Genomic DNA, 14,242 nt, shown 5'->3' with positions numbered 1-14,242 from the left:
AGCACCTCTTTGAATGCTAGAGATCAGAAGAATAGTGAAGTTATTCACTGCATTAAGTCACAATGCCAGCAGTACATTACTGAACATTACAGGCCCTTCGGCCCACAATGTTGTGCCGACTGCGTAACCTAGATTAGGCGGAGATGTAAGGATGTTTCATTGACTGATTCCAGCTCTGGCTGGGGTGGGGGTGGGTGGAATTCCTTCTGTAATTGTGCCTTATACTTTTAAAGACTGAAAGATTAAAGATTAGCTTTTATTGGCCACGTGTACTGTGTATCAAAACATTGCATATATATCAACAGAAGAAGTATCGCAGGGAAGGCAGATGAGCTCAGCACCCAGAATTATGATATTGTAGCCATTAGTAAAACTTGGTTGCAGGAGGGGCAGGACTGGCAGCTCAGTATTCCAGGGTTCAGTTGTTGTAAATATGACAGAATGGGAGGGATTACAGGAGGAGGTGTGGAGTTACAAGCCAGGTAAAATGTCATGGCAGTACTCCATCAGGACAGACTGGAGAACTCAACTAGTGAGGCGTTATGGGTGGAATTGAGAAATTAAAAAGGTATGACTATATTAATGGGGCTATATTACAGACTACCCACAAGCCCCAGGGATTTAAAGGAACAAATTTGTAAAGAGATTGCAGACTGTTGCAAGAAACATAAAGTTGTTTATATTAGGTGATTTTAACTTTCCACGTATTGCCTGGGAATCCTGTACTGTAAAAGGACAGAGTTTGTCAAATGTGTTCTGGAAAGTTTCGTTCATCAGTACGTAGAAGTCCCAATGAGAGCGCGTGCAATATTTCATCTCCTATTAGGGAATGAGACAGGTGACAGAAGTTTGTGTCAGGGAACACTTAGCATCCGGTGACCATACGCCTTCAGTTTCAAAGTAAATATGCAAAAAGATAGGTCTGGTCTGCAGTTTGAGATATTAAATTGGCTAAGTAAAGCACTTCCGGCTTGCGATGGGTCCAAGTATCTGAGATCTTGAAATCTGAGAGGCTGGGAAATGCATCCACAATGGAAACGGGATGCGGATTTTCCAAGTTACTTCCCTTTTTAACTTCCATCATAAGTTATCCTCTGGGAAGAATCCAAGTCTGCCTTACTCCATTACATTTCCTCAGGGTGAAGGAATACCTGGTTTTCTCAGGATTACCAAGGACTTTTCGCACTTCATCCCTGGTTTATTGAACAGTAGCTGTCAATTCTATGGACACATAAGTAAGAGTAACATCTCCAGAACACTTCAGCTTTATTCAACAGATACAGAGTCAATTTGACCTAATTCAACGATTTTTTTTATTAAGCAAAACAAAATATAACGTGAGGCAACATTTGAAATAAGTGTTTTTAAATTGCAACCTGGAAATTCATAGTTCATTCTCCTTCCTGTGTGATATCTAGATGCACAAGAGGAAGGTTAAACCCATTGACACATTCCTGTGCAGATTCTTTGTCTCCCATTTTAGTGAAGACTTTAGGTAGTTAAAAAAAATGTAACACCTATGATACAGCAACAGTTTTAATAGAAACAAATTCTAATTCAAAGAGGTATTATCAACTGATCAACATCTGGTCAGACTATGAGTTAATCCTATGCACCTTTATGCAGTTGAGGCAATGTTAAACTCCAACATGAATACCTTGTTACAAAGGGTGGATCAGCCTAGATCTCAAGTGTTTCGCTAACTGAGCTTTTTCTCTCTTAATGAACACTCTCATGAAGTCCCTGGGACATTCCTCGGTGTTACAGGTGCTATGTAAATACAGGTTGTTGATGTTTTGCGGCCTAGCCAGGAAAACATTCCAGTGATGGCTTGGGTCTTCATCAGTGCTCATTATCAATAAAGGATGTTGAGATGCTACCAAGGGTACGGTGCTTATATTCTTGTTCCTCAGAAGGGTTTTGAATATTTTCTACCAACTAAAGTGATTCTGAGTGTAAAAGAAGAATGCACAGCAGAGCTTGTGTTCTTCAAGGGTGAGATGTTAGAGCTGGTGGATGGGAGAATTTCCATTTAACATAGATTGGACAAGGGAACAGACTAAGATACAAGATTAACAATAGCCTAATTGAGAGTGGGTTTCCTGGGTTTCCCGGCTGTCTCCCACTTCTGTTTCTTCCCTTCCCATGTGGATGGGAGACAAAAAAAGAGGAAAGATCCCTCAGTGGTGGGGATAGTCTAGGTTAGATACCAGTGCAGGACTTCACACAGAATGCAAGACCAAGGCTGTGAGACCCAATTTACTTCCTGAAGGGTTCCAGACATGTGGATTAGGTCACAGAGTCTTTTTTTAAACTCCATTTAATGCTTTCAAATTACATGTAATTGCTTTAATCACTCTTATCAATTTAAACATATTTTAAATATGCCTGAATGTTTAAAGGTATTAAAATCCATGACAACTTAGACAGCTGACAAAGCTCCACCCATTGTTCTGTTTTTGTCAAAGCCCATCAGGCTGTCCATGGCCTCCTCCAATGTTGGGATGAGGCCACACTTAGGTTGGAGGAACAACACCTTATATTCCGTTTGGGTAGCCCCCAACCTGATGGCATGAACAACAATCTCTCAAACTTCCAGCAATGCCTCCACCCCCCCTTCACTATTTCCCATCTTCTTGTTCTTCTCTCACATTATCTCCTTGCCTGCCCATCACCTCCCCTCCTTCTCCTTTCTTCCATGGCCTTCTGTCTCTTTCACCAATCAACTTCCTAGCTCTTTGCTTCATCCCTCCCCTTCCAAGTTTCACCTATCGCCTGATGTTTCTCTCTCCCCTCCCCCACCTTTCAAATCTACTCCTCAGCTTTTTTTTCTCCAGTCCTGCCGAAGGGTTTTGGCCCGAAACGTCGACTGTACTTTTTTCCATAGATGCTGCCTGGCCTGCTGAGTTCCTCCAGCATTTTGTGTGTGTTACTAGGATGTGTGTGTGCAGGTCATGTGAAATACATCACTGGAGACCTCATCACCACTGGACCCTGTCACTGGACTCTTGCATGTCAAGAGATCATGCATGTGAAGATCTGTCTTCTGGAACTGGACCAGGTCAGGACAGCAGTGCAGTGAGCAGGGAATGCAAGTCTGGCAAAAAAAATCAATCTGTCAGGATCCCGCTCATAGAATTAGGTGGGTTAGAAGCCCGCATGTATCAGCCAGTATTTTGTCCAGTTTTGGATTAATATAGAACATGGAAGGGTACAGTACTGTACAGGCCCTTCGGCCCACAATATTGTGCTGACTTGCTAATCTACTCCAAGATCAACCTAACGCTTCCTTCCATTTTGCTTTCATCCATTTGCCTATCTAGGAGTCTCTTAAATGTCAATAATGTATCTAGCTCTACCAACACCCCTGAAAGTGCATTCCACGCACTCACCACTCCTGGTGTAAAAATCCTACCTATACTTTCCTCCAATCAGCTTCAAAGCATGCCCTCTCGCTATTTCCACCCTGTGAAAAAAGGTGCTGACTGTCCTCTCTATCAATGGAATAAATGTTTGGCATAGACTGAATGGGCTGAAGGGCCTACCTGGGTACTGTAGTACTCTATGTCTCTTACCATCTTGTACACCTCAATCAAGACACCCCTCATCCTCTTTTTCTTCAAAGAGAAATGCCCTAGCTCACTTAACCCAAGATACGCTCCCTAATTCAGGCAGCATCCTGGTGAATCTCCTCTGCACCTTCTCTAAAGCTTCCACATCCTTCCTATAATAAGGTGACCAGACCTGAACACAATACCAAGTGTGGTCCAACCATTGTTTTATAGAAAAACATTATCTATTGCTTTTGACCTCAGTCCCCTAATTAATGAAGGCCAACACACAGCATGCCTTAACCAGACAGAAATAAAGATTTCCCTTTACACTCAGTGGAAATTGTACCTCCTGTTGTTAATAAAGTGGCCCCTGAGTGTATGTTCATGGTCTTCTGCTGCTATAGCCCATCCACTTCAAGGATTGACGTGTTGTGTGTTCAGAAGATACTCTTCTGCTCAACACTGCTGTAATGAGTGTTATTTGAGCTACTGTCGCCTTCCAGTCTGGCCATTCTCCTCTGACCTCTCTCATTAACAAGACATTTCCACCCACAGAGCTATCTCTCACTGGATTTTTTTTTTTGTTTCTCTGTAAGCTTTTAGAGACTACTGTTTATGAAAATCCCAGGAGATCAGCAGTTTCTGAGATACTCAAACCTCCCGTCTGGCACCAACAATCATTTCACACTCAAAGTCAGTTAGGTCACATTTCTTCCCTTTTCTCATGTTTGGTTTGAACAACAACTGAACCTCTTCACCGTATCTGCATGCTTTTATACATTGAGTTGCTGCCACATGATTGGCTGATTTGCATTAACAAGCCAGTGTACAGGTGGACCTAATAAAGTGGCCACTGAATCAATTTCTATTTCCAAAGTTATTATTTAATCTACCTGCCCTACCCTTCCAACACTCAGGCCAACCTTTCCAGCCACATTATAGAAAAATAATCTCACCTCATCAATGCAATTACCTTGAAGTCTGTGATCTTGGTTACCTCTCCCCTTGCCACTGTACTTGTTTACTCTAGCAAACTCATAATTCTGAACACCTTAGTTAAATCTCCTGTGAATCTTTTTTGCTCCAACCACAGCTTCATTCAATATGGTCACCTGATTAAAATTCATAGCACTGAGCATCACTTGAATAAATCTTCCCTGCAGAACTGAACTTGATGTTTCTAATGGAGCAGTCCAGTGACTAGAAAATGCTAAAAGCTTCTTATAATCAATTATCTCTTTTTATGACTTATTAAGCATTATCCTCACTATCTTCAAAAATTGATGATTCCTGCACCTGCATTAATTTTTCACTATGCTTCAAATTGCCTCCCTCATTCTTCCTAAAAAATTCATCACTTCACACTACCTATGTGTAAATTATGGTTTTTGTGGACATATAATGGACAAACTTAATGTAGAATTCATTACAGTTTACCCTCACTAATAATGAGCTCAGGCTGAAAAAGTGCTTCTGAAGCGTTAAAGCACTCCCCACTGACTTTCATCACCCAGCCAAAGCTAGTTTCTGTTCCTGTTCAATGTTGGATCTCACATAACATTGTGCGGACAGTTTCAAAGTCAGCCGAGTGGTTTAGGGCAGATCTCCGCAGGAGGACTAACTTAATGAAGTATGGGCTGAGGTCCTTACTTACGGGTCACACAGAGATAAGATGGTTTGCAATCTGGAGTGGGTTCGAGCTGATCCAAAGCTGAGGATGAAAATGTGATACCCAAATCCTAAAACAATTATAATAAGCTTCCAAAATGTCGACTCTAAAATTCCCTCCATAGACGCTGCCTGGCCTGCTGAGTTCCTCCAGCATTTTGGGTGTGCGTTGCTCTGGATTTCCAGCATCTGCAGAATCTCTTGTGTCTGCAATAAGGTTCCCCATGTAGTCAGATCATTATGAGACAAGCACGTTTCAATTACTTCAGTTGTTTTTCTTAGAGAGTGACTTTAGCTTAAGTGCATTCAATGGTGAAGAATCATCCCCTTTCCAAGTATCCAAGGTGAGTTGCTCCTCTCCTTTGGAAATTCAAGATCATGAGTAGAGGCATGAATCTGTACACCCATCAGTAACACTGGGACTAAACTGCTGTACTGGAATCAACCAAGTACAGTCTGGGAAAGAGATTTGGGCTTGTGCTCCCTGTCGTTTTCTCTGACACAGAATTTTCGAAGGGGCACAAAACGAGAACTTGATGCATTGGATCCATTTTCCAACTCAGCTAGAAGGTCATCAACCAAAATACACAAAAGTAAAGGGTTTTTTCAATGACACGTCTATGTTACTAAGAAACCAGTAATAAGGCACTTCTGATAATTACATGTAGCACCTTCATCTTTGCAAGTGGGTCACATTTAACATACTATTTTGCACAATCACAGGGAAAGCACTGACTATATTAGCAAGACGCATATAGGAATGTCACGCCGTAAAATATTGGACTATACAATTAAGCAACATATAACACATTGGTCCCATTTACGGGTAAAACTACTAGATCAGTACCGTTGCTCATGTGCACTTAAAGAATTCAAGCACCTAGACAATGAGATTTCTGCAACCAGATTCAGATCACTGCATTTTTCCATTGCCTGAAACATCAAGCTTTTCAGAGTTTGTCAAAAATACTGCATTAGAATATACAAAGGGATTGGTTTTAAGACAATTGGTTTGGTCCCAGTCTATGTGGGATTAATGAGTTCAAGGAAGATAAGGAATGTTTCCTCTTGAATCACTGGCTATTTCTAGTGAAAACTAAACCCAATGAGCCTGGGAGACTCCGATCAGTAATTAGCTCATTTCTCATCTGAAATTATTGGATTGTCAAGATCTGATGTCGCAGATCCCAAACAGACTTGGGTTTTCTCTGAGGATAAATTCCCTCTTCCTCCCATCTCCCTGTGGAATGATTCTTGGCTGTTCCCCTCACACAGCACCAATGATGGGGCCTTTAGCAACACTAATAGCAGTTCCTTGCAATGCCCGGTGGCTCACAAACCTATTCTGAATATTCTGCAAATGCTTTACTTTCATCGTGCTTCCTTGTGCCTTTTGGTTCAGTTAATTCCATACACATGGTGCAAATATTTAACTACTCATCTTTGGTTATGTGTTTTCTGCATATCCAGAGCTAAATAAAAAAATATTTTTTTTCCATCGGCATTTTCTCTCCTTCTTGTTTCTTAATACTTCCCATGGGAGTTTGGGCTCCAGGTCCGATGCTCCCTTTGGACCCCATTTGGTAGCATTTCCATTTCGAACTGGTGCCAGCCGCTTCCCAGGATGTCTGGCTGCCCGCTCCGCCAGATCTCACGGATGATCCGCTCGCGCTCCTCCAACAACTGGGCTCGCTCCAGCTCCTCGGCGGAAGTGAAGACGTTCACGCTGGAGCTCGTGTTGGCCTGGTTGTGGCTGGCCAGGGCCAAGTCCGTTGCCGCCGGTGGTCCACTGTCCACTTCCTCATCTTCGTCCTCCTCTTCGTCTTCCTCCTCGCTGCCGTCTTCTTCCTTCCTGCTGATGGGGTCAGCGGTCACCGTCCGAGCGTGGCAGGATATTCGGATCACGAGCAGGCAGAGCGTCAGGATGAGGCCAAAGCACACCCCAGTGATGAAGTACAAGGCTGCCTTCTCCGGGTTTGCTGCGAAAAGAAAACATTGCACAAAGTTAGGCCAGTCTTTGATGCCACGTTCCTAGCAGGGTCAAGTGAACCCTAAAGAGCATCAACAATTTGCATGAGGACTGTAACTCCATTTTGTCTCATATTGCAAAATTGCTGGGAATACCAAACAAATACCAAAAAAACAGTCAAAAGCCTTTGTCCATTCTGTATGTTCTAATGCAGTAGCCCAAATGGTGGAATCATCCATTATCCACTCAGGTATTACAGACATCCCACCCCTCCCAGAAGTTCCGGGAGTCTCCCGCACATTGATAGTGGCTTCCTGATGCCCGCAAATTATATACAATATCCCGGAAATTAATTTTTTTGAGAGCGAGAGAGAGAGAGAGAGCACAAGAGCGACAGAGAGAGCACGCCATGGCAGAGTGTTCCAGAAAAAGAAAATATAAAACGTACGTCACCCCAGACTACACTAAAGTGTACCCCTGCCTAATAGGAGTCAAAAATAATGACTGTGTTGTTTACTGCACAGTTTGCGATAGTGACTTTTCTCTTGCCCATGGTGGGTTAAGACTGTAAAAGACATGTTGAGGTGAGTTTGTTCATTAGCATAGCTAACGGTATTTAAACTAGCTGGCTAGCTGCTAAGGAGCTACTCCATTGCAGACATCCCACCTCTCTCGGAAATTCCGGGTTAGTCTCCCGCAAATTGCCAATCCTGGAATTTATCATCGAGTCTATATTCTGGACCTGAAGGCCTGCAATGGTTCAAGAAGGTAACTTCTCGAGGGTAAGCAGGAATGTGCAATAAACACTGGCCTTTGCAGCAATGCCCAGGTGTTAACGGTGAATAAGAAAATCATTAAGAATGTTATTCACTCTTGACAGCCTCCCTTTCTTAAAGGAGATTTGGAAATTTACTGTTATGGGCAGTTTTTAAGCACTATAAGTGAATTAAAATGCACAGATAGCCAAGTGGGATTTAAGCTTGCATTTTCTGGATCTTTTGTCTGGTAATGTAAGGGCCCCGCTATATCAATAAACTAAGGGACTCAATGTGTCAGTATGTTAGAATTCTCCACTTCTGTGGGAGTGAGCTGAGAAATGTGCTAGGCATATTTTGAATTGCATGTTGATATGAGAGTTCCTGAAACTGATCACTCCTGAGGAATGCAGTCTGTCCGTTCTACAAGAGGCCGTGATGTGGATAAGAAACAGAATGAAATTCCCCTTGTAAATAAAATACTTCCTAAAGTTTCTGGTCTCTTTTACCAAGATCATGGGAACATGTGAGCAATGTATTATTTCTGTGATTTGACTTGAGTTCCACAAAATGCAGCAAAGTCTTATCCATTGGCTTTTAAGGGTCTTTACAAGCAAGACTGTCATTTTACTGTGAAGTTATGGGCCTTTTGTGGTAGCAGCAGTTGAAACATTTAAAGGTGAATAGTATCGCTGGTTAATTTTAAAGGGAATTAAATCTGTTTTTTTTTCCAGTCTCCTTCCATGCTTCCCTCTAGGAGTCTAAACCTGGTAATCTGAAAAACAGAGAGAGAAGTTCTTCCAGTTATCCACAGTGATTTGGCTGGATAATCCATAAGCTCTCTGGGGAAGTAGGAATGAGTGCAAAGGAATGGTTTGAACTTCAGCAAGCCAAAAATGCCTGAGATTCAGCAGGCTTCTCAAACCAGGCGTTGTGACTTTCCTCAATCCAGGCATGGATTTAGAGTGTGGACAGAAATGAGGGTAGGGCGTACATGAATGGTAGGGCTTTGTGTAGTATTGAGGAATAGAGTGATGTCGCAGTCCAAGTCCACAGGTCCTTGAAGGTTGCAATGCAGGCAGACATCATGGTTAGGATGATGTTCCTATCTTGGCCTCTATAAGTTTGGACATCAAATACAGAAGTAGAGAGGTGATTTTTCAAAGTTGATAAAAATGTGGTTATACCTCAGATAAAATACTGTGTGCAGGTCCTAATAACCAGAGTTTAGGACTGATGTGATAGTTCCAGAGAAGGTACAGAATAAGACCATGAGACATAGGAGCAGAATTAGGTCATTCAGCCCATCGAGTCTGCTCCACCATTCCATCAAGGTTGATCCTGGATCCCACTCAACCCCATACACCTGCCTTCTCGCCATATCTTTTAATGCTCTGACTAATCATGAAACGATCAACTTCTGCTTTAAATATGCACACGGACTTGGCCTCCACCACAGTCTGTGGCAGAGCATTCCACAGATTTACTACTCTCTGGCTAAAAAAATTCCTCATTACATCTGTTCTGAAAGCTGTGTCCTCTAGTTCTGGATAACCCCACTATAGGAAACATCCTCTCCACATCCACCCTATCTAGTCTTTTCAAGATTTGGTAGGTTTCAATGAGATCCCCCCATATTCTTCCAAATTCCAGTGAGTACAGGCCCAAAGCTGCCAAGTGCTCCTCATATGTTAACTCCGACATTTCCGGAATCATCCTCATGAACCTGCTTTGGACTCTCTCCAATGACAACACACGTTGCCTGTGTCACACTGACGGGGGCATTGGGAGCAAGGGTGGACCCAAATGCAAGACACATCTTGTGAGGTTGATTAGATTTAGTTTATTGTACGATACCAGGAGAGCAAGACAGAAGCAGGAATAGCGAACAGGATAAGGACTCAGGACTATGACTAGGCTGGGACCAAGAGTCTGGGCTAGGACTTGGAATCAGCTCCCAGAACTAGAGGAGACATGAAGAGGCTAGGGTATGGACTCCGAGCCAGAGACTGGGCAAGGACCCAGTACCTGGGTCTTGCCTTGGGCTCGGACCCCAGAACCAGGCATGGACATGACATGGGCTAGGGAGAGGAGGAACATGGGAACACAGAGCCTCGGTCTCGGGGAGCAGGTACATGGAACCATAGACTCACACACAGAACACAGGGTCGGGACCCCTCCTTGGGTACTGGACATAGGGCCGGGACTCACACACAGAACAGAGAGCCGGGACCCCTCCTTGGGTACAGGACATAGGGCTGGGACTTGCACACAGAACAGAGAGCCGGGACCCCTCCTTGGGTACTGGACATAGGGCCGGGACTCACACACAGAACAGAGAGCCGGGACCCTTCCTTGGGTACAGGACATAGGGCCGGGACTTGCACACAGAACAGAGAGCCGGGACTCCTCCTTGGGTATAGGACATAGGGCCGGGACTCATGACCCTCCACAGGGCAACAGCAAGACGGCCTGACTTACCCCACGGAGGCAAGGACAAGACATGACAAGACATGACCCCCCACGGGGCAACGGCAAGACAGCCTGACTTACCCCACGGAGGCGAGGACAAGACAAGACAAGACATGACTCCCCGCGGGGCAACGGCAAGACGGCCAGGCTTACCCCCACGTAGCCCAGGACAAGACAAGACAAGACCAACACGAATGAACACCAGACAGCACCTATCTAGCTCCGGTGATGGAACTAGACCGAAGTGCAGGCGGGGGCTGCAGACGAGGGCTAGAGGTGAGAGGGGCAGAGAAGGGATTCAGACAAGGGGATAGGACAGAAATCACAGACCACCAGGGCCAGGACTTGACTCAGAACTGGGAAGCCGCCAGGACCAGGACTTGACTTGGTGCTAGAATGCCGCCAGGGCCAGGACTTGACTTGGCACTTGAATGCCGCCAGGGCCAGGACTTGACTTGGTACTTGAATGCCCCCGGAGCCAGGACTTGACTTGGAGCCTCCGGGTAGTCGCGAGCTCTCGACTTGTCCCGGGAACAGTAGACAGCGGTTCTTGATTCCCTCCGGCAGGTTAACTGACGGACCCACCTCGGTGAGGAAACTTTGCAGGCTCGCTTTGGCGAGGTAACTGGACAGAGTTGCTCCGGTGAGGAAGGGCGAATTACCGGCACTTGCTTCGGCAGAGACTAGGCTTGCTCCGGCCAGATGACATTGGCACACCGTGCCTTTGATGACCTTGCAGACGCTCCCACACCGAACGGCTGAAAGCCGGAGACTATAAACTATCGATTCAGCCGAGTGTAAATTTCCTCTAATCACCATAGTCGAGGGACACGGGAAAACAGGGAATCAACGGTCCAGATCGTAACATAAACAAGTTAAATTTAAAGGGACCCCAATCCGGACCATGACAGCCTGGGAGAAAAGAGTTTAGTTATGGGGAGACACAAGAAGTTCTGCAGGTGCTGGAAATCTTCAGCAGCACACACACAAAATGTCCGAGGAACTCAGCAGGTCAGGCAGCATCTATGGAGGGAAATAAACAGCCAATGTTTTGTGCTGAGACCCTTCATCAGCAAGTCCTGTTAAAGGATCTGCAGCATCAACTGTTTATTTCCCTTCATAGACGCCGCCTGGCCTGCTGACTTCCTCCAGAATTTTGAGTGTGTTGGTAGTTATGAGGGGAGACTGGAGAAACTTGATCTGTTCAGCTTGGGGAGGAGGAGGTTTAGGAGGAGCATAATTGAGGTGTACATAATTACAAGATGTATAGCTAGCATTGATTGCGGTGGCCTCTTGCATATCGGTGAGACCTGACGTAGATTGGGAGACGGCTTCACCGAGCATCTACGCTCCATTTGCCAGGACAAGTGGGATCTCCCAGTGGCCACCCATTTTAATTCCACTTCCCATTCCCATTCTGATATGTCCATTCATGGCCTCCTCCACTGTCGGGATAAGGCCACACTTAGATTAGAGGAACAACACCTTATATTCCGTTTGGGTAGCCTCCAACCTGATGGCATGAACATAGATTTCTCAAACTTCCAGTAATGCCTCCACCTCTTCCCCCTTCACCATTTCCCATCCCCTCATCCCTCTCTCATATTATCTCCTTGCCTGCTTGTCACTTCCCTCTGTGCTTCTTTCTCCACCCCCTTTCTTCTTTCTTCCATGGTCTTCTGTCTCCTTCACCAACTTCATAGTTCTTTGCTTCATCCCTCCCCCTCCAAGTTTCACCTATTGCCTGGTATTTCTCTCTTCCCTCTCCCCACCTTTTAAATCCACTCCTCAGCTTTTTTCTCCAGTCCTGCCAAAGGGTTTCGGCCCGAAACATCGACTGTACTTTTTACCCATAGATGCTGCCTGGCCTGCTGAGTTCCTCCAGCATTTTGTGTGTGTTGCTCGGACTTCCAGCACCTGCAGATTTTCTCTTGCTTGTGAATTGACTGCAGTAAATCTTTTCTCATCTCGGAGGTAGATAAAGCAGAAGATATAGGTTTAGCGTAAGGAGGGAGAGATTTAGGGGGCTGTGAGAGAGACTTTCTTCACACAAGGAGTGGTATGTACCAGCTGAGAAGGTGGCTGAAGCTGGTTTGCTGACAGCATTTAAGAAGCACCTATATGAGCACTTGAACCACTCAGGCATAGAGGCCAATGCACCAAGTGCTGGGTGATAGTGTTAATGAAGAACTGTCTCCACAGGTCAGCATGGACGAGCAGGGCCGAACGGCCATTTCCATGTCAGAAGATTCTACAAAACCAGCCCAGTGGTGGAGAGGGACCTTCCAAAAAAAAATCTCCCTTTCTTGGACCAAATTAGTCCTAGGGACACTGGTTTTGAAGTCAGATAAGCACCTTCTTACCCCAAGTCCCAGGTACATTGGCGTGGTGGAGCAAGGACATAGCCCTGCTGGGAGAGGGAGCTCTAGGATTTTCAGAACCCTTGTATTAGAGGTGGTCATGCATATAATCTTGAGAGGATCTGGATTCAACCCAACTCATTTGATCATCACCTCACATCTGAGTAGCGGTGTATTCAGATCAAGGACACCTGCAGAGACTGGAGCTTCTGAGGGAGTACTGCCTCCACGAAGCGCTGCACCCTCGGAGGGAGTGCTTCCTCGGAGTGCTGCACTCTTGGAGGGCTGCACCCTTGGAGGGCTGCTCCCTCAAAGTGCTGCACCCTCAGAGGGCTGCTCCCTCGGTGGGCTGTCTCAGGTGCACATAAATAACATGAACAAAAGCAGAAGCTCACCAAAGTTCCATACATATGCCAATGTCAGTCAGATGGTTTATAGGATTATGCCAGGTACAAAGTGGCCCCCACATCAATGCCTGTATGTCACTTACAAGAGTAAGGCAAGATTAGCTTTGTTTGTCAGTGAAATGCACTGCTTGCGTCAATGAACAACACTGTCCAAGAAGCTCTAAGTGTCGCCACATGTCCAGTGCCGACATAGCATACCCACAACTCACTAACCCTAATCATATGTCCTTTGGAATGTGGGAGGAACTCCACACGGTCCTGACGAGAACTTACAAACTCCTTGCAGATGGTGGCGGGAATTGAACCCCCGATCTTACAGCCGGTGCTTTAAAACCGCCACGCTGTTATGCCACTGGGAGAATTGCAGTCTGGGGTGTTCTGAAGCTACAAAAGGTTTGCTTCGTTGATTTTTTTTTCCAGCCTGGGTAGATTTGGTTTGACTGCAGAGCTGATTGCCCAGTGTTCTCAGACCATGACATAGCAAGAAGCTTCAGAGAGTAGTGGACGCAGCCCTCCCCATCATTGAAAGGCATTGACTTAGGAAGAAGATGCTTCTATCATCAAGGTCCCCACCATCCAGGTCATACCACCTTCTCACTCCCATCACCTGAAATCTGAACTCTGAAACCTCAAACTGCCAGGTTCAGGAGCAGCCACACGTTTACAGCTGTTCGGTTCTTGAAACAACCTGTACAACCCCAATCCTACCTCACCAGTGGAACACCCCGGGCCGCCTCTTGCACAAACATGGAATCGTCTCTGTTTTGTTTTGCGCTGATGCCTCGTTCTGCCAGTCTTTCTTGTATCGTTTGCATGCGATTTGCATTCCGTGTGTTATCTAAATCTCCATGCCTACAGAGCAGGTTCTTCGCTGTAAATGTACCTCACTGCACCTGTGCATCTGGCAAGAAACTTGACTTCACTCACTTTGGCCTAGCTTGAGGGCAAAATACACACTGCACTCTGACCTCCCACTGACCTGCCCAGAGACTTTCACCAGCTGTGCAGAAATGAATATTGCCATAACACAGCCCATTAGGAGTACACAAATATACAC

General features: G+C 45.3%; 1 protein-coding gene across 4 annotated transcripts in view; it reads right to left on the bottom strand.

Moving 5' to 3' along the window:
• Positions 1-1,295: 1,295 nt before the first annotated feature.
• eva1ba (eva-1 homolog Ba (C. elegans)) overlaps positions 1,296-14,242 on the bottom strand; it is a 122,320-nt gene continuing 109,373 nt past the window's right edge. For all 4 annotated transcript variants that reach the window (XM_072247022.1, XM_072247021.1, XM_072247023.1 and 1 more), the window contains one exon: positions 1,296-7,201. In XM_072247022.1, the coding sequence (XP_072103123.1) occupies positions 6,747-7,201 (455 nt within the window). In that variant the 3' untranslated portion in view covers positions 1,296-6,746. The remainder of the gene's footprint in view (positions 7,202-14,242) is intronic.

This window comes from Mobula birostris, chromosome 30 (genome assembly GCF_030028105.1).
Source record: "Mobula birostris isolate sMobBir1 chromosome 30, sMobBir1.hap1, whole genome shotgun sequence".
NCBI lineage: Eukaryota > Metazoa > Chordata > Chondrichthyes > Myliobatiformes > Myliobatidae > Mobula > Mobula birostris.
This window is presented reverse-complemented; position numbering and strand designations above follow the sequence as displayed.